General features: G+C 41.5%; 1 protein-coding gene across 1 annotated transcript in view; it reads left to right on the forward strand.

The window, feature by feature from the left end:
• PKN2 (protein kinase N2) overlaps positions 1–22,779 on the forward strand; it is a 54,804-nt gene that overhangs the window by 26,450 nt on the left and 5,575 nt on the right. Inside the window, exons 3-18 of the mRNA XM_054072844.1 lie at positions 6,393–6,544; positions 11,268–11,385; positions 12,828–12,973; positions 13,074–13,287; positions 16,012–16,197; positions 16,491–16,600; positions 18,390–18,533; positions 18,671–18,746; positions 19,063–19,237; positions 19,506–19,635; positions 20,081–20,217; positions 20,312–20,387; positions 20,475–20,566; positions 21,626–21,802; positions 22,383–22,445; positions 22,535–22,611. Of these exons, the coding sequence (XP_053928819.1) occupies positions 6,393–6,544; positions 11,268–11,385; positions 12,828–12,973; positions 13,074–13,287; positions 16,012–16,197; positions 16,491–16,600; positions 18,390–18,533; positions 18,671–18,746; positions 19,063–19,237; positions 19,506–19,635; positions 20,081–20,217; positions 20,312–20,387; positions 20,475–20,566; positions 21,626–21,802; positions 22,383–22,445; positions 22,535–22,611 (2,073 nt within the window). The remainder of the gene's footprint in view (positions 1–6,392; positions 6,545–11,267; positions 11,386–12,827; positions 12,974–13,073; positions 13,288–16,011; positions 16,198–16,490; positions 16,601–18,389; positions 18,534–18,670; positions 18,747–19,062; positions 19,238–19,505; positions 19,636–20,080; positions 20,218–20,311; positions 20,388–20,474; positions 20,567–21,625; positions 21,803–22,382; positions 22,446–22,534; positions 22,612–22,779) is intronic.

Genomic DNA, 22,779 nt, shown 5'->3' on the forward strand with positions numbered 1-22,779 from the left:
ACCGCAAGTGTGCGGAGTGTCTGTGGTGGCCTGCACAGCATCTGCTGCAGTCTCTGCACTGCTGCTTGTGATCCTCATGACATGACGGGAGCGGACGGGAGGGACAGCAGGGACGAGTGAGCTGAAATAGACGCTGCAGCACAGGATGAGAATGAATGCAATAACATATGGTTCATAGGTAGCTGCTGGGTTTTTAGTAGGCAAGAAGCATCCTGTTCCGTATCTGCTAGTGTTGATGAAAATCCTCTTCACCCTTGACGACAGTGTGGCTTTTAAAGGAAGGGGAAAAGAGGAATAGAAAGTTTTATGCAAACCATCTGTAGGTCGAATATAAATACCTGTGCAGACATAAATTTGTGACGTTCATCCAGTAGTGGAACTTAAGAAGTAAACAAGCACAGAATGCTCTTTTTGGACTGCCCCTTCCAGGGTTTGAAGACTCTAGTGCAATGAGTTAATGAGCAATATCTAGTTGAAGATATCCCTGCTCACTGCAGGGGGGTTGGACTAGATGACCTTCATGGTCCCTTTCAACCCGTTCTGTGATAATATTGCCTTGTGCATGACTCAGGAAATGCCGCAGATCCTAAGAAGGCATTTACCGGTTCGAAAGGGGTGGTTTGGGTACAGAGATCTAAATGTTGTTCAGATCCTTAGTGCACTGGAGAAAAGGCCAGCAGTGCCCACTGCTTTTGTCAGCAGCTGTTAGCGGTCAGGCTCTTCTCCCCTCATGCTCAAATACCAGAGGCTTCATGAAAGGCTCAAGGGAGAGAAGATGAAAGCATTTACTGGTGAATGTGGGAGCTCCCCTATAAGTGCATTGTTTCCAGAGGACGGCTTTATTCTAAATTACAGCTTTTCACTTTGGCTCGTGTTTGCCCTTCTTCCATTCAGTTAGTGACAAATTATTTAAAAGAGTGAAGGAAATATTTGGAATGCTGAAAATAAGTTAAAGAGGATTCAAGAGCTGTGGGAGTCAAGGTCTGGGTTCTGTTAATGTACTTCAGTATTTTTAGGGGTAGCCCTGTGTTTCTCCTGCCTTGCAAAGTATATTGTGTAGATTTTTGCAGGTTTTACGTATTAATAGCAAAGTCAGGACTGGGATCCATTGAGAAGTAACGCTGACAGAAACATGGCCTGTAAGATGATGATCCCCTCAACGTGTCAGGCTGAACTCTGAAGGTTTTTGGACTGTTTCTGTTCCCTGGTTGAGAGGTCATTGTGGTAACTTCAGTCATTTAATCTTGCCTCACTCCTATATCCGAAATGTGGGCATAAACCTGTATTTGTCAAGTGGTCCAGATACAGAGCAGAGAAGGCCCATGCAAGCTGCTCTGACTCTTCCTGTTGCTTATGGTATTGAGCAGTAACTTCCATTGCTTTTTTAACAAACCACTAATTTGTAGCGTAACCTCTTTATAAGCAGCACAGTGTAATCAATACACATTAAAACATGTAGTGTTAATGAACCTACTGTAGAAAAATGTGGTTCAGTAACATTCCATTTCAAGCAAGCGAAGATGTTTTGATGATAATTTGCCATAGGAAATTATTTTCACAACTATGCAAGAAATCGGTATTAAACCTTAATCAAACAGTGTAGTTTGCCAAAACGCAGTAGCGCTGACTGTGAGGGTGGATTTGGCAGCAGATGGATGATTCAGAAACAGCTTCTAGCAGAACATGGGCTTACCAGGTTGCTAGTGAATCTGGATTTAGTTTGGATGTGGGACTTTTTACCCAGTTCTGCCCTTATCATACACTGTATGACTCATTCTGGGATGCGGAGTTGTAAAATGTGTAAGTCAGCACTTGAAAGTAAGGCAGAACGCAGCAATACCAAGTGAGCAGGACGAGCCTAGGGACCGCTGCTACTAAAAATCCGAAAGGTTTATTTGAATGTGTGACATGGGCATGAGTACTGCAGTTTGACAGATGAAGAAATGTTGTCTCTTGAAAACGTACTTCTACACAGTGGTACAGATGAAATTTATATTCTTTTCATGTTTCTAAAAAGTAGCCGTAGAGATTGTGGGCTTTGCAATGACTTGGCGAGGAGTGTGGTTGAAGTAGGTTACCTACAGCAAGTCACTAATTTAATGAGGCGTAGAGTTGATACCTATGATATGTATGAATTGGGAACTTAATCTGTTGCATAGAGCTGAAGTAAAGGTGGACAGAGAGGTGTGATGAGAGAAAAACCTTTGAAGGAATTGAGGAGACGGGATAAAACGTGAAATCAGAAAGATAAGTTCGTGCCTCTTCTTCCATTCTCCTACCGAACTTCTAAGCTATTTGCATCAAATTTAAGTGAAGGGGTCACAAAGAAGGTCACTTATTTTGTTTATAAATATGACTAACTTGCAGGAGAGATAGAGGCTGTTTGGGGATTCCTTTGTCCCTACAAATGGTTAGGTTAATCTGTCAGACACCGAAGTGTCCATATAAAACCAATTACTGGAAACTGGTACAGGCAGCAACCAAGTTGGGAGAGGTAGTGGTTCCACCAACAAGGCTTATATCCACAGTAGTTCCATGGTAACTTTTGGGAACCCTAATGTAGAATAATGTTGTTGAAACAATCTCCTGCCACTTGTTTAGTAGTTAAAATTAGCTGTTACTGACTCAAAATTCAGTTCAGCCTTGAGAGGTTTCCAGGAGGTCAGTGCTGGATGTTCTGAGGGCAGAACGTCCACCGCTGCCTCAGACTTGTTGACGGCTTCGTGCAGGTGCTGATGCAACCTCTGACTCCCTGAGAGAAGCCTGGCGATGCCTCTTTCTTCTCTCCTCCAGCAACGCCTAAACGTGCATCATGGGTATTTCTGTTGAGTATGGCACTGATGAGGGGAACTGCAATTAAATATCCTCAAATAAGATTAAAATGAGCTATTTACCCGAGAGCACTTGCTGCTAGTGGGAGTAGCTTAGCTGCAGGACCATCTGGGAACCCAGATCAGAGTGACATGGGATACTGGATTTCCCACTGAGCTTCCTGACGAAACAGCACGCCTGGTGTCTGGGGAAGAGCCACCCCAGGGAATGAGTGGCAGTCTCGAAAGAGTAGAATTGTATCACTGCTCTAATAAATACAATTTAGACAGAAGCGCTGGTAAAAGATGTAGAAGCAAGAAGTTTTTGCTGGTGAGCACTGTGCAGGTACTCAAAAAATTTTCAGAGGAGCAAAGATGGCTGTGAAGATAAACCTCTCCGACTGAAAACTGTTATTGTCCTCATGCAGTCCAGACATTTTTAATAAAATCAGTTAAACCATGACTGTTGACTGTTAACTTATTTTAAGTCTTACATTTTCATGGAAGCAGGATATAAACTGGGGAACTGTCACTTCCCTGGGCAGCCTGCTCCAGTGCTTCACCATTCTTTCAGTAAAGCAAGATATCTGATATCCAACCTAAACTTCCCTGGTGCAACCTGAGGCCGTTTCTTCTCATTCTGTCACTTGGGAGAAGAGCCCAGCACCCACCTTGCTCCGACCACCTTCCAGGAGCTGCAGGAGTGATGGGGTCTCCCCTCAGCCTCCTCCAGACAAAACAACTCCAGGTCCCTCAGCTACTTCTTATAAGACTTGCACTCCAGGCCCTTCCCCAGTTCCATTGCCCTCCTGGGTGGATGTGGAGACCTGGAGAAGCTCTTGTTTTACTCAGTCCCTCCTTACCTACTTGAGTGAAGTATTAATTCGGTGTGAGTGCTTAAATCTTGTTTAACTCTAAGCGGATACGTAAATCCCATTGATTGCAATTACCTGGATCAATTTATTACTTATTTGTATTCCAAAGATGACTGAATGTCTCCAGACGAGATCTGAGCCCCTCTGCACAGTGCTTTGTGCCAACAGACCAGAGCTAACTAGCCATACCGAAGTGATTACAGCCTCTGCAGACATCAGAGAGCGACACATCTCATGCAGATGGAGCTTGTGGTGCTGCCGCTGAGATTGCCGGTGTTTGCTGTAACAGGACCAGTTTGTCCGGCTGACTTCAAACTTTAATCTGAATCTTTCTCTAAGAACCTGCCTCGGGCTGCGTACTGAATTGTGATGGGGTCGAGGGGGCAAGGGAGTGGTTTGCAAGCAATTTCTGAAAAGCTCTGGGTAAACATGGGGCGTTTTCTTTAAAAAAGGAAAAACTTTGTAAAGAAACTAAATTGTTCTGTGTTTGAGAGTGTAGCAAACAACTCTTACACCTGAAACCAAGAAATGATTGCTTCCTAGCAGGTAGTCCAACCTTCAGGGAAGTTCCCTTTGCAGCTGATCGCTAACAAAGTGTGTGGTAGAACCGTTTGAACAGTGGTGGAGGAGAGTTTGAGTGCAGACCAGCTCTTGAGATGGTCCAGGCAAGTGGTGTGGTGCATCCACCTCCGCTGTGCAGACACCACAGGGAGACAATAACAGCGGCCAGGGCAGCCGGAGCTGTGGTGTCTCTAATTAGTCCTTGGCTCGCACCACCAGGCTTGGTTTAGTGAAATGAAGGCTGCTGGAGTGCGTCTTTAAAGGCTTCAGGAGCACCAACCACAGCCTTCCCAGAGATCATCACAGGGCTGGGATCCTTAAATGGCAGAGGCTCGCATCGAATCTCAAGTTGGTAAATATTCATTTATATGATTAAGCTGCTTTCCAAGGAGACTTGGTGCTGTGACTTTCAATTTTCACGTTTGTTCTAGTTTTGAGTAGATTATTAGGTGAGGACGAGTTGAATGTGAGGGCAGGAGTGAGGAAAGCATGTTGTTAGTCTTTGTTTTATTAATAACAGGTTTAAGGTAAAACTGTTCAAGTGCAGTGTTTCACAGGGAAACCATACCAAAGCATTGAGGAGTGGATGGGTGGCAAAACAGATAAGGAATAGCACAGATGCGTTTGCTTTTTAAACATCTGGTATTTTCTGTACTACCTTTTAAGTAGCGAGAATGCAGCAAGAGTCAAAGCGGCTGGAAGTGAAGGGTGAATTAGCAGCAGAGGAAATTAAAGCCTCTTACATGAAATCTGTGTGTAGACTCAGCAAAGATTGCCATTTAGGAGGAAATTACACAGCAAACCTGAAAGTAAAATGTGTTAAATCTCCAAAATTGGTTATCAGAAGCTTCTACAGTGAAAATATGAAGTGGCAGATAAGCCCCCTCCCCATGACACCTCATCATGCATAATCTGTAAGTACTTAGTGCAGTGCTTGTGCTTTCCAATAACTGAGGAGTTCAGGAACTGGGTCCATCATCCTAGTTTTAATTCAAGGAAAATTAATTAAAATTGGCGAAAAAAGCCTGTAGTGTTGGCATTGGGTAAATGTGATCTTTCAGGAGACCAGCCTGTGTAACTTGCCAGTAGAGGTGGTTATTGATTATTAGGGTAAAATATATCAACAGCAGAAAAAATGGTATTACAGTGGGCATAATTTCTCTTCTTTTATGCAAAGTTTATAGAGCAGTTATCAGGACTGTTAAGGAAAATAGCTCAAGGGACAATTGTTTTGGAAACAGTTAAGCACTAGGCGATAGTCCAGTGGCCACTGATTTTCAGTTTGGCAGCAGTTTCTACTGCAGAAACTGAAACATGAACCACTGATTCATAGGCACTTCTGGAGGAGGATAGAAAAGAGAAGGAGTTTGACTCTATAATGTGATTGATAAAACTAAGTTGCATTGCATTAAGTTAATCCAGCAAGATGGAGATCCAAATGGAGTCATATTGTCAAATGAAAGAGCTTTATCCTTCCCCCAGATCGCAGCTGTTCAATAACTGGTCTGCCTCTATATCCAATTATCCCAGGATTCTGTTAGGATTCCAGAGCAAAAATTGTTCAACCTTAGAGCTAAGGAAAAGGCTCGTTTTATCTCTTCTTAATGTTGACATAAACAATGTCTGCAGTGTTCATGCTAGAATCGATAAGGATCTATTCAAAATCTGCATTTAGACCACACTTATTAGCATTGAATATTATTATCCAAGTTTGTTTGGCTTTAAAACACTTGAGTTTAAAATCGGGAGCATAAGAAAGCGTAATGGAAAGCTGCATTTTTAATTGTCTAGAAGACATGCCATAAGAAATCCATCTCCTTTGAAACGAGAATAGACGTTGCTGCCAACCTGCCTATTTTCCCGCTCCCGGAAGCGATTCATGTGAATTAGGACATGTGTAGGAGTCACCAGGCTTTTGTGAGGCTTTTCGTGCTAAGACGCATTTGCAGTGCTGCTGCAAAGTAGCTCTGGACGGGAGGGTCAGCCTTAACGCTTGAGTGTGATGCTCCAGCTTTGTTTAATCTATAACTTCAATAGAGTGGAGTTTAGGGTGGATTTAGGGGGAGGTTCAAGTTTTGTTTTCTGTGGGGTTTGGTTTTGTTCTTTTTTTTCCCTGCACAGGTTACATCTTACCTTTAATTCACAGATTGTCCAAGGACTCCGGATACTCCAAACAGCGATCCTCGTTTCTCTACTAACAACAGACTGATGGCCTTAAAGAAGCAATTGGACATAGAACTGAAGGTGAAACAGGGAGCAGAAAACATGATACAGATGTACTCAAATGGCTCCTCAAAGGTAAGGCTTTGGAATGCTTAAAGAGCATGAAATGGTTGTGGCTTTTCATATTGCTGTGAATGTACAGAGTATAAACAGCGTGCAGTTTCAGTGTTCTCAGTTTGGGGTATATTTTTGTTAAGCCCTTCTGTCCAATCTGCTGCGGATTACTATACCATATTTTGTTATGGTTTGATACCCACACTAGCGATTGTTTTATCGATTTGTCCACATGCAGTTCAACCTAAATAACAAATCCGGCTTACTAAATTTAGTACATCTAGTAATCTTTGATCACGTGCGATTTGCTCAGCAGCAAAGCTCGCGGTGGCACCGACTGGGGTCTGGTGCTTTTCCAAGCTCCACTAAACATCCATTAGTTTAAAGTTGTCGTATGCACGATAATTACACAAAAGGCAGCGTTGCCAAGTATGCTTCTGAAATGGTCATCTCATTGTAGCTGGCAGTAAAAAGACTTCTACTGAGTATTTGTTTTAATAAGATATGTATAGTATTCTGATAGAATTGTTCTAATCTAAATTAGCACACATGCCACATACAAGCAGAAAAATGCTTTTTTTATAGAGGTGTGGTATTCTAGAGGTAGAAACCGATAGCATCAAACTGAAATTAAAACAAAAAGCCACACTGATGTCTAGATCTGAATTTTAAACACATGTACGCTTGCACTCACTCTCTTGATAGTACCAGAGGCTCTCCAAGGAGGGGAGGGGGGAAGGGTTTGCTAACCCCTGAATGAACTTGGCTCATTACATAGTCCTAACTATGTAATAAAAATCATCGGGCGCTAAGAATCCCTGAACTCAACTGAGAGAGAAGCCAAACCTGTTAAATGAAAGAAAAACAAAAAACAACTACAACAAATTCAAACACGTATTTTACGAGTATGAGGGAGTCACAGTTCTCAAATAAGAAGGTGGGGGTGAACCTCTACTTACCTGCCTCCTTCGCCCTTATTTAGTTACTCATTACCTGTTCTTTCCGTTTACTTCTACTAAATTGTTGAGGAGTTGTATTTCCAGCCTTGGTGTTCCTGAGTGAATTTCTGGCAGGATCTGGTGGAGAGGCCGATGGCTTTATGTCTGCCTGCTGCTTATCCCTTGCAAAAGTTACAGCCAGTGCTGCTCCCTCCCAGAAAAATGAGTTCAGACCAGACATGCCGTCTGGTGCCATAAGGCTCCCGCTGTCCCAGCGCTGCTGTGGAACCAGCTGGGACCTTGGTAGCCTCCACTGAAAGTACCCTGCTAGCCTGGGGCAGAGGGAAGAACTATCTAGAATGTACCTTATGACTAAGGGCCTGGGAATGCTGTCCATGGGCCCTTGGAAACCCTGGAGTCTGCATCCTCTGAGGCCACGTACTTAACATCAGATACACTTACAAATAACAATTGGCTGACCCAAATGGATCAAAAGGCGTACGTGAATTATGTTCCTAGTAAACCCTCGGCAAGTAAGCTTATAACAGCCTGAACAAACTTAAATAAACATTCAGGCTATAATGTTAGACATTGCTTGCAGGCTTTGATCAGACTAGTAGAAAGGATAAATTCTGGCTTGGTCTATGACCGAGGCATGTAATTAAAATTGATGATTGAATCTTGTATTTGCAATTGGTCAATGCTTAAATAAGAGTGCCAGGTGGGGTGTGTGCAGTAACTGGGCTGGGGAGAGCCAGCTGCAGAACACAAAAGCTTTACCAGCTTCTTCAACAAACAGGATGGAAACGGTGCGTATTCATTCTCTCCTGTTCTTAATGCTTAGGGGAGTAGCTAATTTGGCAGGTTTAGACGATAGACCTGGGCACGCTGATTATGTTTAAAAAAGCAGAGCTTAAACAACTCGTGTCTGGATGAGGTGGGCAAAAGGGGCAGAAAATTCCAGTTTGAATCTAGTCCAGGTAATCCAGTAGTTCTCTAAAAGTAGTCACAGGCCCCTTTGTAAAACATGTTTAACTTTCTTGTGACCTTTATTCAAGTGTCCTGTATGATCTGATTTCAAATGTGTTGTTTATTTTCAGACCAAAATTTAATAGGGTTTGGTGAACCTTTGTCTCTAATAATGCAAGAGCAGCTGATTAGCGGTAATGAGCCCATCGTCTCATGGGGAGGGTTTCCCTTCGTACTCACTCCGCTTCCTTGGGAACATTCAGCTCAGCCTATTTGGACTTCAGTGATTGAGACATTGATCATCTTTCCTTGTATTTGTGTGGATTCTCTGAGATCCCCAGACAGCTTTGCAGATCAGTTTTGCAGGCACTGTCAGCTCTATACTCGAGAGACGCTTTGAAATGCTTTGTATTCAGCTTCCAATACTAAAGGAGCTGCTGAGTATAACACACCCATTTTTATTCTAAAATGGGATTTCTGGTCTCTTGAAAACGTAAGGATATCTCTGTAATCCTGAATCACTTCCATGCTGCTCACTGAAGAGTTGATGCTGCCCTGAGCAAGCAAATCCATTGCAGTAAGAGATGAGGGACAATCGAGCAGCGAGATCAAAAATGAGATAAAAGAGAAGATAAAGACAATGAAACACATGAGAATTATGCGTGGATCAGGTTTAACACAGCATTTTAGAGTTGCTGGTAATCTGTTACTTAGTTCCTACAGTCTGCTTTAGAGAGGGTTTATTTCAAAAGCTGAAATATTTATTTGAGAAGGCATTTATTTAGGAAATTCAGTGTACTCATTAAATAAATGGATAGCTAACAAAAAATCACAAACTATGAAAACTAGTGGTATGTCTCAGAAATTTTCATTAGAACTCAGACCCGAGAGTACAGAGGGAGGACCATTTCTTCCCATGCAGCCAAAGCCTTTTGCTGTGTGTATCTTGATGTGCCTCCCCTGCAGAGCATGGGGCAGCATTCAACTATCCAAGTAACACGTTAGGTGTGAGGTCATCGAGGAGCTCAGTGAAGGTGAATTTCTCTCTCGGTATACAGATTTTCTGCACAGTGTACTTCATGGCACCAGCCTTTCTAGCTCTGGGTGTCTGTGCTGCGTGGCAGTTCTTTGCCTTAGTTGTGGTAAGGGGAAGAATTGGATTTCTTTAACTTCTTAAATAATTGATAACTTCATTATAGAATTAAAAATGTAAGTATAAACCATGTCCATGGGAAAGTAACTTATTAATGAGGTTATGGAGTGGCTACAAAATGTGTTAACCAAAATATCCTTTGGGCTATAACAAAACGTGATACTCATCTACGCTGGCTGCTATTAATTACTGTGATTGATTGGTACCACACAGGCAGGACAAATAGGCTGCCTTACATTTTCTTACAGCCCTGCTGCCACTCAGCTCACCTTGAAGTTATCTGGTAATTCCCAGAATGTGTAGAGCGCCGTGCAGCAGCCTTAGAAGCAGATGCAGTTCCACATCAAAGAACCAGTTGATAATCCGTTGCAAGTCAGACCTCCTGAGCTGGAGGACAAAAGTGGTACACCTGAGGAACACAGGGATGCTGACAATGAAAGGGCGTGAAAGCTTATCTTCAGAAATGTTCTCTTCTCAACTGCTTCTCCTCTTACTGCTTTTGAAAACAAAAATTAGATTGCTTGGTTTATTTATGTGGAAAGTACTGTACTTTAAGCTGCTGCTGCTGCTATAGCTAATGAAGTCACCCTTATATATTATATATTTATTGATGCAAGAAACATCTTCAGTTTTGATTTGTTCAGAAAAAAGTACGGCAGGCTTATTTATAATGTGCTGTGTATGCTAACTTCATGTTTCTGATTTCAAGATTGAATATCAGCTCAAGTGAATAAGTAGAATAATTTCTATATGGATTTAGTCTAGCAAATTTGTCTGCTCTCACCCTTCTACATAGGGTGCAGGTATTTTGTACTTAGTATCATAGAATCATAGAATAGTTAGGGTTGGAAAGGACCTTAAAGATCATCTAGTTCCAAATTCCTTGACATAGGCAGGGACATCCCACTGGCTCAGGCTGCTCAAGGCCCATCCAACCTGGCCCTGGACACTTCCAGGGATGGGGCAGCCACAGCTTCCCTGGGCAACCTGTGCCAGGGCCTCACCGCTCTCATAGTGAAAAAATTCTTCCTGATGTCTAGGCTAAACCTGCCCCTCTCCAGTTTATCCCCATTCCCCCTCATCCTATCCCCACAAGCCTTTATGAATAGCCTTCTCCAGCTTTCCTGTAGCCCCTTCAGGTACTGGAAGGTCGCTATAAGGTCTCCTTGGAGCCTTCTCTTCTCCAGGCTGAACAAGCCCAACTCTCTCAGCCTGTCTTTGTAGGGAAGGTGCTCCAGCCCTCTGATCATCTTTGTAGCCTCCTCTGGACCAGTTCCAACAGCTCCATCTCTGTCTTACATTGAGGATTCCAGAACTGGACACAGAGTAATACTGTGCCCAGTTCTGGAATCCTCCACATAAGAAGAGTATGGAGCTGTCCCTTCTTGTATCTTGTCCTTTCCTTAGTATGAGCTTACAAAACATTAATCTTCACTAGATCCTTTATTCAGCTTTAAACAGACACAGTTTCCAAGGGAGTAGCTTTTAGTCTTTAATGAACCAGAACGCGCCTCTGTCCTTAATTTCCCCTGGTGTCCTAACGTGGGTAGCTGAGTCAGTCTGCAACACAGAATGAAGTACACAGATCCAGCACTTCTTCCTAAAGCATGTGGGGTTTGAAGCTTTCAATGTGGCTTGTTCCATGAAGAGTTTATGATGTTAACTTGCTTATTTGTTTGAACAGGATCGAAAACTTCTTGCCACAGCTCAGCAGATGCTCCAGGACAGCAAGACAAAAATAGAAGTCATAAGGATGCAGATTCTTCAGGCAGTCCAGACCAATGAATTGGCCTTTGATAACGGTGATGGAGTAGAAAAGAAATACGATAACTAATGTTGGAATGCCACGTAGATACGTATCCATATGCACACAAGAGTTATCGTACATCGAATGCTAGGCAATGAACCAGAAATAATGGGAGACTGGGCATGCCCTGTGTGTGTTAGGGTGCCAGATACATCTGACTGGGAGCAAAATACCTTGAGCTTGATGAAGAGAAACCAAATCTCTCTTCGTAGTCCTTTTTATACCTTATGCAGTCAGATTTTGCTTGGTGGTCTTCGTTCTCTCATCATGCGTGCTGTCTTTTCCCTAACAATAACTAGGAGTTTTCTTTAAAGTGTATAATCTTTACACTATACTAAAAAACCAAATCTGATGCAGATACAAAGCCTAGTTGTCATACTTAAATAGGTTGACCTTGTTATTATTCATGGGAGCACAGATGGAGGCGAGTTCGCCCTGTCTTTATGAGTGTTTACGCTGGATTGAGTAGTAAGCAACTATTTTAAAGAAAAAAACAACAAAAAACTCCAGTATTTTTAAAACAACTTGACTTGAAACACTCATGCCGCATGTCAGAAGCGGCTTAAAACTTGCATTTCTCTGGAAATCTTTTAATAATAATAATCCTCCTGAGCTATAATAGTGGAAGTGTACTATAAAATTGTGGGTATATTGGTACGTCTCTAAGTCTTGAATGTCATTCATGTGCATTTCTGAGTGTTGAAGCTGTATGACAGTGCTTGTAATCAGGGCCTGGATACATCCTAGAGAATGAAAAACTGGGGAGGCTCAGGGGGTTGTTTGGGATTTTGTTCCGGGGAGTGGTTTTATTTTGTTTGGTTTTTACATTTCTTATACCTCTGGCTGTTTTTAACACCCCATCTTGGCACACGGACAATATATGTCATTTGTTTGAAAGAAAAAGGAAGGTATTTGGGCTAGAAAGGGCTTTCCAGTGCCTTTTTGCATTCCTGCTACTCCTAGAGCTTTAATCAGAAAGGAATATACCCAGAAAACTTTCTGTTCAGGGCCTCTGAACCCTCTAGGTAGTGGGCATTGGAATGGTTAACCCAAACCGTTTGGGGAAGGCAGTTGAGGGAACCTCTTAGATCCTCTGTGCTGGCAGAAGCCGGGTGCCCTGGGATTTGGTGTGAAGCAGGAGACTTAGCTACAGAGGAGTTGGAAAGATTAATCCTTAGAGCATGGTTCAGAAATATGGCAGTCTCATACTCTCCTCCTTGCCGGCTGAGTGACGTCTGGGAGATGCTTAAAATGTCACCTTTGTTTTTATGATGTGCTTCAGGCTCTTTTTTTGAGCTAACAAATCTGCCTCTCTCGCTCTTTTTCTTTCTTTTTTTTCCTCCTCTTCCCTCTGTTTGTGTGGGAGGGGCTAATATTAAAGAAATTAAACATGGGCATGGTCTTAAATGAAGAGTGTTTGTTTATATCTCTTTGCAGCAAAACCTGTGATAAGCCCTCTGGAGCTCCGGATGGAAGAATTACGGCACCATTTTAGGATAGAATATGCTGTAGCAGAAGGTGCAAAGAATGTGATGAAATTACTTGGATCGGGGAAGGTTACTGACAGAAAGGCACTCTCAGAAGTAATTCACGTCATTACAGTTTCTGATATTTTATTTTAAATGGTCTTTCAAGAAAAAAAATGGAAGTGTTTCTTTTATTTTTTTTAATTATTTTTAAAAGGCACAAGCAAGATTTAATGAATCAAGCCAGAAGTTGGACCTCTTGAAGTATTCACTGGAACAGAGATTGAATGAACTTCCTAAAAACCATCCCAAAAGCAGTGTTATCATAGAGGAGCTTTCATTGGTCTCTTCACCCACATTAAGTCCTCGTCAGAGTGTAATATCTACTCAAAACCAGTACAGTACACTGTCCAAACCAGCAGCTTTAACAGGTATGATTTGTGGAGCTTTTTTTTTTATTTTAGAGAAGTCTTTAATGCCAACTTTATTTCTTTCTGGACACCTTTCACTGTTGTTCTTTTCCCAGAGAAAGTCATTTAGAATTTCCAAGTGTCTGTGCACCAAAAAAATGCAGATAAGTTGCTTTGATTCATTTGTTGACCTTTTTATGATCCTGTTGAAAAAATGAAGTTTTGGCCTTAAGTTGGGTTGCTGTGGAATGATATTACTAGTATTTGTCTAACACCTTTCATCTTTAGATTGTTGAGCACTTTAAAAGATTGGGCGAGTACCATTATCCTCACTGTACAGATGGGGAAACTGAGGTACAGAGGGGTTTAGTGACTTGCCCTGGTCAGACGAGTCAGTGGCAGGGCTGGAGGTAGGCACCCAGCTTTTCTCCCAGTCCCAGTTTTACCCACGAGACCACACTGGCTTCCTGGAAGTGGCTTCCTGGAAGTGAGATTCATGCTGCCAGAACATGTATTTATAAGCCAAAAAGGGAGATCCTGACAAGCGTACCTGAAACTGTTGAAGCCTCTGTTTATTGGTGTGAATTGTCTTCCTCGTAATTATGCATGGGGATCATTTGGGCATTTACTGCAAGGGAGTAGCACATTTCTACACCAATATAAGGTAGGAACTTCTCATAGTTTGGGCTCACCTGGGATTGTTGTCCTTGTTTGGAAGGAAACTGTTTCAAGAGATCAGCCACGCTTTAGCAAAGCTCTTGAACATTTGCCTCCCAGTGTTCTTAAAGAAAAGAAAATACTTCTGGCTAGTTGGGAGTACGTTGTTTTACCACATTTATTTAATAAGTGGTCAGAATTACCAGTACTGATAGTTTGGGGGTTTTGTTTTGTTTCCTGAAACATTTTATTATGTAATTACTAAACCAACCTTAACAGAGTAAGTTTATTACAAAACCAGTCTGTAATTCTAATGTTACTCTAGTGACATGGGTATAACTGAAACCAGAATTCAGTTTTGAAGTGCTGTGGGGTCATATTTTAAAACAAAAAGAGGAACTCTTCTGCCAAGCTGCAGTACTGATAAAATGGAGCGAGTCTACTTGTCTTCCATTTTAGTTCCGTAAGATACATAGCAAAGCGGAAAAAGCATTGGGACCTCAGCCGAGAGAGCTCATGAAGCTGCAGAGTGGTGAGAGGAGCTCTTTTTCATCATAGAGAATCTCAACTGATCAGTGACCGTGGGCAGGAAGTGTTGCTCCTTGCTTTTAAAACAGCTTTTTGTTATTATTCTTTTCCTGTAATACATAATCACGGGTCAGTTATGTTATAGTGATAAATAATTCCTCGTTAAATGTGATTTACTGATACATATGAGCAGTTTGTAATAGGGATTATCAAAACAAAGCTACGTGCTTCTGAAGTTCTTAACGGTTTCACTTTCATATTATATTAGCACTTGAAGAGCTTTTGTACTGCACTAGATTGAAATGAATGGTGTCTTTGTATTTTGCCTCTTACACTGAGAAAAGTAGTTCAGAGCTACTGTCATACTTGTTAAAGTGCATCGGCAGACACACATCCAGTCCTTATACAAGATTACAGCCTTTCTGGTTATTAATTTCTCATTTTTTTCCTGAACGGTTTGGGGATGAAGTGTTCTGTTGCCTTCTAACCTGTTTTGGGAGCCAAAAGCATCCTTTATCTTCATAGCCTAACGCTTAGCTGTCACTTGTGGCTGTTGCTTCCTGCCAGGATGGGATTTCTTCTCAGGAGTGGTTTCTCCCTCTGTTCTGCAGGCTATAATCTTGCCAGACCAATTTTAGGTCAAGTGTGACTTAAGTTTCTGTTACAAAAGAGTACTTTAAAAGAGTACTTTTAAGTTTCATAGTTAAGTACATTTGCCTTCAAAAGACCCTGCATTTAGAAGCTGCATTTCTAGCCAGCAACATGATTATGATCTGGCTGATTTTGCCACTTGTAATAGTTAATTGTCTTGGTGTCAGTGGTGTCACGGTTCTGCAGATGCTGTCTCATACAGGTGGAGGGAAGCCTGCCATTCCTGTCACCATCCATGGTATTCGGATGCTGCTGGAGGCAACTCTGAAGTTAGGGCAGCAGCCTCTATACCTCCTTCGGTTAAAGATGTGGAAGATCCTGAAGACTAGCTTTTCTAAATCCAAATTCAGCCAAGTTGGAACAATTCAGTGATATTAAATTATGCCCAGACTCAAATTTGGCTCTAGCATCAGCAGGCAACTGTGATTTCTGAATGTATCTTAAACACGTTTGTGGTCTCAGTAGTTAATGTGTTCATTTAGATTTCTGAAGCAACCTATCCAATATTAATTGGTTATACAAAACTCATGAAAAATTGTTATTGTCCCATTTGTGAGTCCCATCATTTTAATAAGAAACTTAAGATCTGTGACCTTAAAAAATGACATTGCTTACAACTTGAACCCAAGTCAGGTTATTAAACAAAGATTCTTCTGAGACACAGAACAAAACCTTATTTTGTGTTGTTTTGGTGAACTGTTAGATGGTTGAGTCCTGCATATTTTACTCTCAATGTTTATTTTCAGTAGATTTGTCTGTCTGAGGTCTGTCTCTTGATTTCAGCTGATAATTCTGTTATACCTTGTGGGGGTCAGAATGTGAGCTGCAGCCATAAACCAAGCATTAGTCGGTCACTTTGGACACCTAAGAACAGAAATCTTTGACAAATCCTTGTCTCTGTTGTTCTAGGTACTCTGGAAGTCAGGCTAATGGGCTGCCAAGACATCTTGGAAAACGTCCCCGGTCGATCAAAAGCCACATCAATTACGTTACCTGGTTGGAGTCCCAATGAAGCCAGATCAACTTTCATGAGCAGAACCAGTAAAAATAAAAGTGGGAGCAGTAGAAACCTTCTGAAAACAGATGACTTGTCCAGTTCAGTATACTCTTTCTCCTCTTACTTTTATCCATCTCTTTTATTTACATTTAAATGTGCATGCTCTGTTCTGTAATTTAAAATACCAAATTGACTTGAAGCTTTAAACTTACCTGCTTCTTCACCTGTCGAGTTGTTTATAAAAACCAAACTAAACCACAGCCACACTATTAAGCACCTAAGAACCAATTAAATGTGAGATTACATTTTTAAAGGAAACTTACTGAAGATTGTTTTGTTTGTGGAAAATCCTCTTAAAGATTTAAGCTGAGTTTGTGTACTTTCCTTACAGATGAAGTCTGTGCTGTGCTGAAGCTGGATAACACTGTTGTTGGTCAGACTAGCTGGAAACCTATTTCCAATCAGTCATGGGATCAGAAATTTACACTGGAACTAGACAGGGTAAAACTGTGGCCTTACTTCATTGACAGCAGCTATAATCAACTCTTTAGATTAATTTCATGTTGCTTTATGTTTTTATCCTGTTGTGATAATGGTTAGATTTCCTGTGTGCAAATACTGACATCTTTAACAGAATGAGCTCCCTGGGGTTAAGCTGTGGTGCTGGGTTGGCATTCTACAAGTTTTACCTTTTCTGGGCTGCAAGCTGACATAATATTTTTATGTGAGATCTAATTCTTAGCATCTTTTTAGTCTACGATAGATGGGGCTTAAATTTTTATTGGGATCATCAACTTCTCGGTATTTGTCAGTAACATCAGATACAGTTTGGAGTTTTTGGTAAAGCTATGTGATAGGATTTGTACCGTGCTTCTGTGAAAGCACTCTTGTGTGAAGCTGATAAATTCTTCAGGAACGATAAATAAATTCACTCTTAGTTCTTTCCTAGAACTTAAAATGTTACTTGGAGGACACAAGTATCTGAAATCATACTTAATGTTTCTTTCCTCACACCTTTTGAAGAGAATCTGTTATGTTGGTTTAATTAAGCATTTGTTTTTTAGATACCTGGTAGTCCTCATATTTTAAGGTACAAGGGTGGGGTTTTTTTCCATCAGTATTTAAAATAGACTGAAAATTAAACTGTGTCTTAGCGCTTAAGTGTCATCTCCAGTATGTATTTAAAACAAATGAGGAATAGGGGGAACAACACACAACCCAACCCGTTCTGTTTACTCTTTCCCCACCCCACTGAGCCCCAGACCAGATTCCTTATGTCTAGAAAAGATGAAGGCTTAGACCTACAGGTAGAGAAATTCAGTTTCAGGGTAGGAGTAGTGCAGAACAAAACTAGTGGCCGTGGACACCTGAAACCTTGATTAGTCTCGGATTAAGACTAGAACCAGTCAGAATTCAATAGGAGCTCCTGCCAACCCAGTAGGTGTTACGTTCACTGTTTAAGAACTCGGTATTGGATGCTTTTTGGTGCCAGAAGAGGACCTTGGTTGTGCTGGGCATGACCATGCATCCTTGCATGTTTGAAAACGCACATTCCGAACCCCATCATGTTTTTATCTGTGTCTTCCGGACTTCTGTTTCTTTGTATGGTAGCTGTAGGTTTTAAAAGGGAGCACATTGATGCATGACAGTGGAATTAAACTGTGCCGGCTGAGCTAGGTAACACACGATGCTGTGGTTACGTTGCATTGCAGGATTCTGCATGTTTTGTAACAAGCATATAAGACACCCTAAGAATATATAAATCCCACCAGCAAGACAGAGCAGTAATTGTTGTTATTTTGAAGCTTTGGCCCCTCTTCATGACAGTGTTAAAAAAACTGAATGTATTTATAGGGATACTGCATAAAGTCACAGTGTGTCTGCAAATACTAAAATGTCTCTGTGCAGCCCTGAAACGCAATTGATACCTGGAAATACAGAAAACAAGTGAAGCTGAGGTTTCTAAACACACATACAAATTTGTTGTTGGAGTTTGAGCTAACATATCTTGAACTCACACTGTCATCAGACTGACTCAAGAAGTCTGGCGACTGTTTGTGACTCTCTCCTTCTACTCTTGGGGGATTTTACACATACTTTTATTTGGACACTGGAGATCACATCTGAGCTGAAGTGAAAGGTGCTGATCATCGCAGTGGGAGCTCGCTCGGTGTGGCTGTTTAGCGCTGGTGCTCCATTACACTCACAGCTCTACCGCTGCTAGATCTGCACACAGCTAACCTGCACAACAGTTACTAACGAGTGATTTCCCATGTGTTTCCTGCCGCAGTCACGTGAATTGGAAATCTCAGTTTATTGGCGTGACTGGAGATCTCTGTGTGCGGTGAAGTTTCTGAGGCTGGAAGATTTCTTGGACAACCAGCGGCACGGCATGTGTCTGTACCTGGAACCCCAAGGCACTCTGTTTGCAGAGGTAAGGGGGGTTATTTAAACATTTGAACACGACACAACCTGCAAGCGTTGTGTTGCAATTTAAGAAGTTTAAGATAAACTTTTAAGAAGAAGTTTGTTGTGAAACTTGAATTGTAACATGCGCTGTTTGAACCACAGGTGACATTTTTTAATCCAGTTATTGAAAGAAGACCAAAACTCCAGAGGCAGAAGAAAATCTTTTCAAAGCAGCAAGGTGATTGTTTAATATAACCATGTAAAGCTTAAAAATCATATGAGTCTGTGATATGGAGCCCTAATATCTGTCTGCGAATAGAGCTGTTGATAGTGAAGGGTTTGGCATTGCATTTAGTAATGTTTTCTTTTAGAATTCCTCATCATGTATTAGCATTTAATAGTGACTAATTAGGAATTGCTAAGGAATATGACAAATTCAGTTTGTTCTTCATAAACTAAAAACTGATTAATGTGAGTCTTTTTTAATTATTGCTTTTGGCAATAAGTAAGGAAATTACTTACGCACTGTTTTCTTTTTTTCACAATATCCACAGGCAAAACGTTTCTCCGAGCTCCTCAAATGAATATTAATATTGCCACTTGGGGAAGGCTGGTAAGAAGAGCTATTCCGACAGTAAATCACTCTGGCACCTTCAGCCCTCAAGCGTCAGTGCCTGCTACCGTGCCAGGGGTTGATGCAAACATTCCTGAGCTCACACTGCCAGCCAGGTAGGGGACAGCTGCAACTTCAAAGTGCTTTTAAGAACAAGAGTTAGTGAGATGCTTATGCCCTAATGTACGTGTTGTACGTGAGGTCTTTTTGTCCTGCAAGACTGCAGACTTGTCAGTGTTTTCATTTTGGACATCCCTTTTATGGACAGGTGCACACGCTGGATTTGTTTTGGGAGAGGGATAGTAACATGCAGTTTTAAGTTGATTTTCATACTGTTAAAACAGTCTCTGCTGTACACTGAGGAGTTATTTATTTTCTTGCCAGTGACTCTCCTGTAGCCAAATTGGACTTTGAACTGGAGCCTGAGCCGCCGCCTGCCCCACCCCGTGCATCCTCCCTCGGGGAAATAAGTGAATCTTCCTCTGAGATAAAGGCTCCTGATGTGCCACCTCAGGCAAGTCGCTTGGAGAATTTGGGGTCATACAGTTTAACGGGGTTGTACTATTGGCATCTCTATGATGGATTTCTTCCCTTATACTTCAGCACACGCTCCCTTGACACACACAGAATTGTCTCAACAGAATGCACCAATTGCTCCTGGTGGCAAACTGGTTCCATGGTTGGTGTGTTTAACTCTGTGTCATTCATTCCACCGCAGAAAGAAACTCCAAAATTGTTAGAGTATTCAGGAAAAAATGGTTTTACTAACAAAGAGCAGAATGACTGGAGCAATAGGTTTCATCAGTCTGTTAAAAGCTTGCTTATCTGTATCAGCTCAGAGTGCACCTCTTGGGCTTAGGTAATTCTTAGGTTAAGAATTTCACGTGCTTACAGTAACATCTCTGCAGTCATTTTCTTCGCAATCAGTTGTGAATTTTCAGTCTTATTTTTCTTCGCAGGATGAAGTAACAACTTTTGATTTTGAGAATGGCAGAAATAGTATTGTCCCAAAACTCCAGCCTGAAATAATCTGTGAGCCCGATGTTCCCCGCTCAGACATAAAATATACCAACACCCGAGAGCCTGAAGATAGAAGGTAAAAACAAGTTGTTTTGCTGTTTATCCGAGTAATTTTCTTAAAGTTAATAAACCAGAAGATTTTTGACTGCTTTTTTTTCTTATTTACATAGATCACAACAAAGATTTCAGTTCAGCCTGAAGGATTTCAGATGTTGCGCTGTCCTGGGCAGAGGACATTTTGGAAAGGTGAGTGTCGAAAAGCTACACCAAATGTCAAGGCTGTATCACGAATTAGATACAACTGTTAAACTAATGGCTTATCTTCTGTTTTAGGTGCTATTGGCAGAGTACAAAAATACAAATGAGATGTTTGCCATTAAAGCCTTAAAGAAAGGAGATATCGTTGCTCGTGATGAAGTAGACAGGTCAGTTTGTGAAATATGATACATGGATTCCATAAATCAATCGTGTTTCCTTTCTGCATGCAACACAGCTCTAAGCTCTACCAGACGATGGTTAAATTCAGTGAAAGGGCAGAATGGGTTGTCCTCTCCATGCCTGGTTGGCCGCTGTCGACGCGCAGTCTCTCTTCTGGGGCAAGGAGGGAGCGGTGCAGGCTGGGAATACCAATTCCTTTTCGTGCCCCTCTTACCCTGCCTGTGCACAGCACCGACATAAAGCTGATCCTGTGTTTCATTTAGGTTCTCTTGTGATCATTTATTGTAATTACTTGTTTATAGACTTCCATCACGTTGCGGAAGGAGAGGACTGTTTGCTTTACTGGCAGAAACAGCTCTGCTGGCATTTCTCAGCCTGCACCTTTCTGTTACACTTTGCCCATCATATTGTGTCTTAAGTCCTGGGTATAGTTCACTGTTTCTAATCTTTTTTTTTTAAGCTTTTTTCCCCAAAACTCAGATTTTTCATTGCTTGTAAGTGAAGTGGTGGTTACAAAACTGTCCGGTTTTAGTGCGAGAAGGTGCTTTTGCAACTATTTAGTAGTGACTGTGTTCATTTGGCTTGCAGGAAGATAACTGTATTAAGAATAAGTAACAAATTACACAGTTGGAAATATTCTGGAATCACTCTAACGGGTGTCTAGAATATTGTTACTGCTCTTCCACATTATGTATTTTATACCATTAAACTAAAAATAGATTGAAACTAATGCCGCACGGTATCGAAGCGTACCTAATGTGCACCAGAGCAGCTGGAAGGGAGATTGGCAGGGTGCGTCTTTCGTGGGCTGCCAGGTTTCCTTTTTCATTTGTGAAAGCTAAATGCAATTTAGTGCAAAGCCTGGCATCATCAGCTTAAGGCATGGGCAAGTATTAAAAGCTCTCTCTTGAAACTAAAAATGTTCTTATCTTATCCCGAGAGACAGAGGGGAAAAACACAAGGTAGAAATTACCAATAGTTTCAGAGAATTGAAAAATTGTGGTTCAGGATTCAGCTTTAAATTGTTACTGATTTTCTGTTTGCAGCTTGATGTGTGAAAAGCGAATATTTGAAACTGTGAATAGTGTAAGGCATCCCTTCTTGGTGAACCTTTTTGCTTGTTTCCAAACCAAAGATCACGTTTGCTTTGTAATGGAATATGCTGCTGGCGGGGACCTGATGATGCACATCCACACCGATGTCTTCTCTGAACCCAGAGCAGTGTGAGTATCCGTCCCTTTCCGAGTATCCATCCCTTTCTGGGCCACGAAGTGAAGGGCATTTGGCTCCCTGGATGAGAACCAAGATCGTTACCACCACATGCCTGTACGTTCTGTCATTGCAGTGAATACTGTTTCAGTTTTTTTAACAGGGTCAGAGATTCAAACTGATTTTGTTAGAAGACATGAGCAGGTTTAATGTGTCTGAATCCCCGGGGAATTAAAAAATCATATGCAAATCTTTAATATTTTTTTAAAATATTACATAGAAAATTTAAATGAAAAGTTAATATATCAGACAAGGCTAAAAAGGAAAAGAATAAGCCAAATTAGAAATCCTTCACTGCCATGGCCTTGGACACTACAGAGGATTTATCCTCCAGGCCGAGCAAGCTCAAGCAGCAAGTTCAGGCATTTTTGCCATCTGGTTTTAAAACTCTGACCTGTACCTGAAAGCTAACCTGTACCTGAAAAATCAGCTAGTAATCTTCAGAGGATGGGTAATAAAACAGATCAATAGGAACAGGCTTCACATTCTAAAAAGGAAGGCTAAAATCCACTGAAATGTTAACTTTTCCCACAGATTCTATGCTGCGTGTGTGGTTCTTGGGCTTCAGTATTTACACGAACACAAAATTGTATATAGGTGAGTAGTCGCTGACCGTTTCCAGCAGGTGAACATCAGCTGTTCTGAACAGCACTGAGATCCATTTTTGTTCTTCAATGTTCCTTTAGAGATTTGAAGTTGGATAACTTATTGCTGGACACAGAAGGCTTTGTGAAAATCGCCGACTTTGGTCTTTGCAAAGAAGGTAACGGCACTTACGTTGTCTTTCTCGGGGAATTCCTTACTCTTGGCTGTTCCTTGAGACTCGGGAACTGCTGAGTGTGAACAGTGTGTACTTACTCTGTGTCACTGAAAGGAAAAAAGTGCAGTGTCAGCTGGAGTCACTCTGGAGAGAGGTTTTGCTTGCTAGAGG

Source organism: Cuculus canorus, chromosome 8 (assembly GCF_017976375.1).
Source record: "Cuculus canorus isolate bCucCan1 chromosome 8, bCucCan1.pri, whole genome shotgun sequence".
Taxonomy (NCBI): Eukaryota; Metazoa; Chordata; class Aves; order Cuculiformes; family Cuculidae; genus Cuculus; species Cuculus canorus.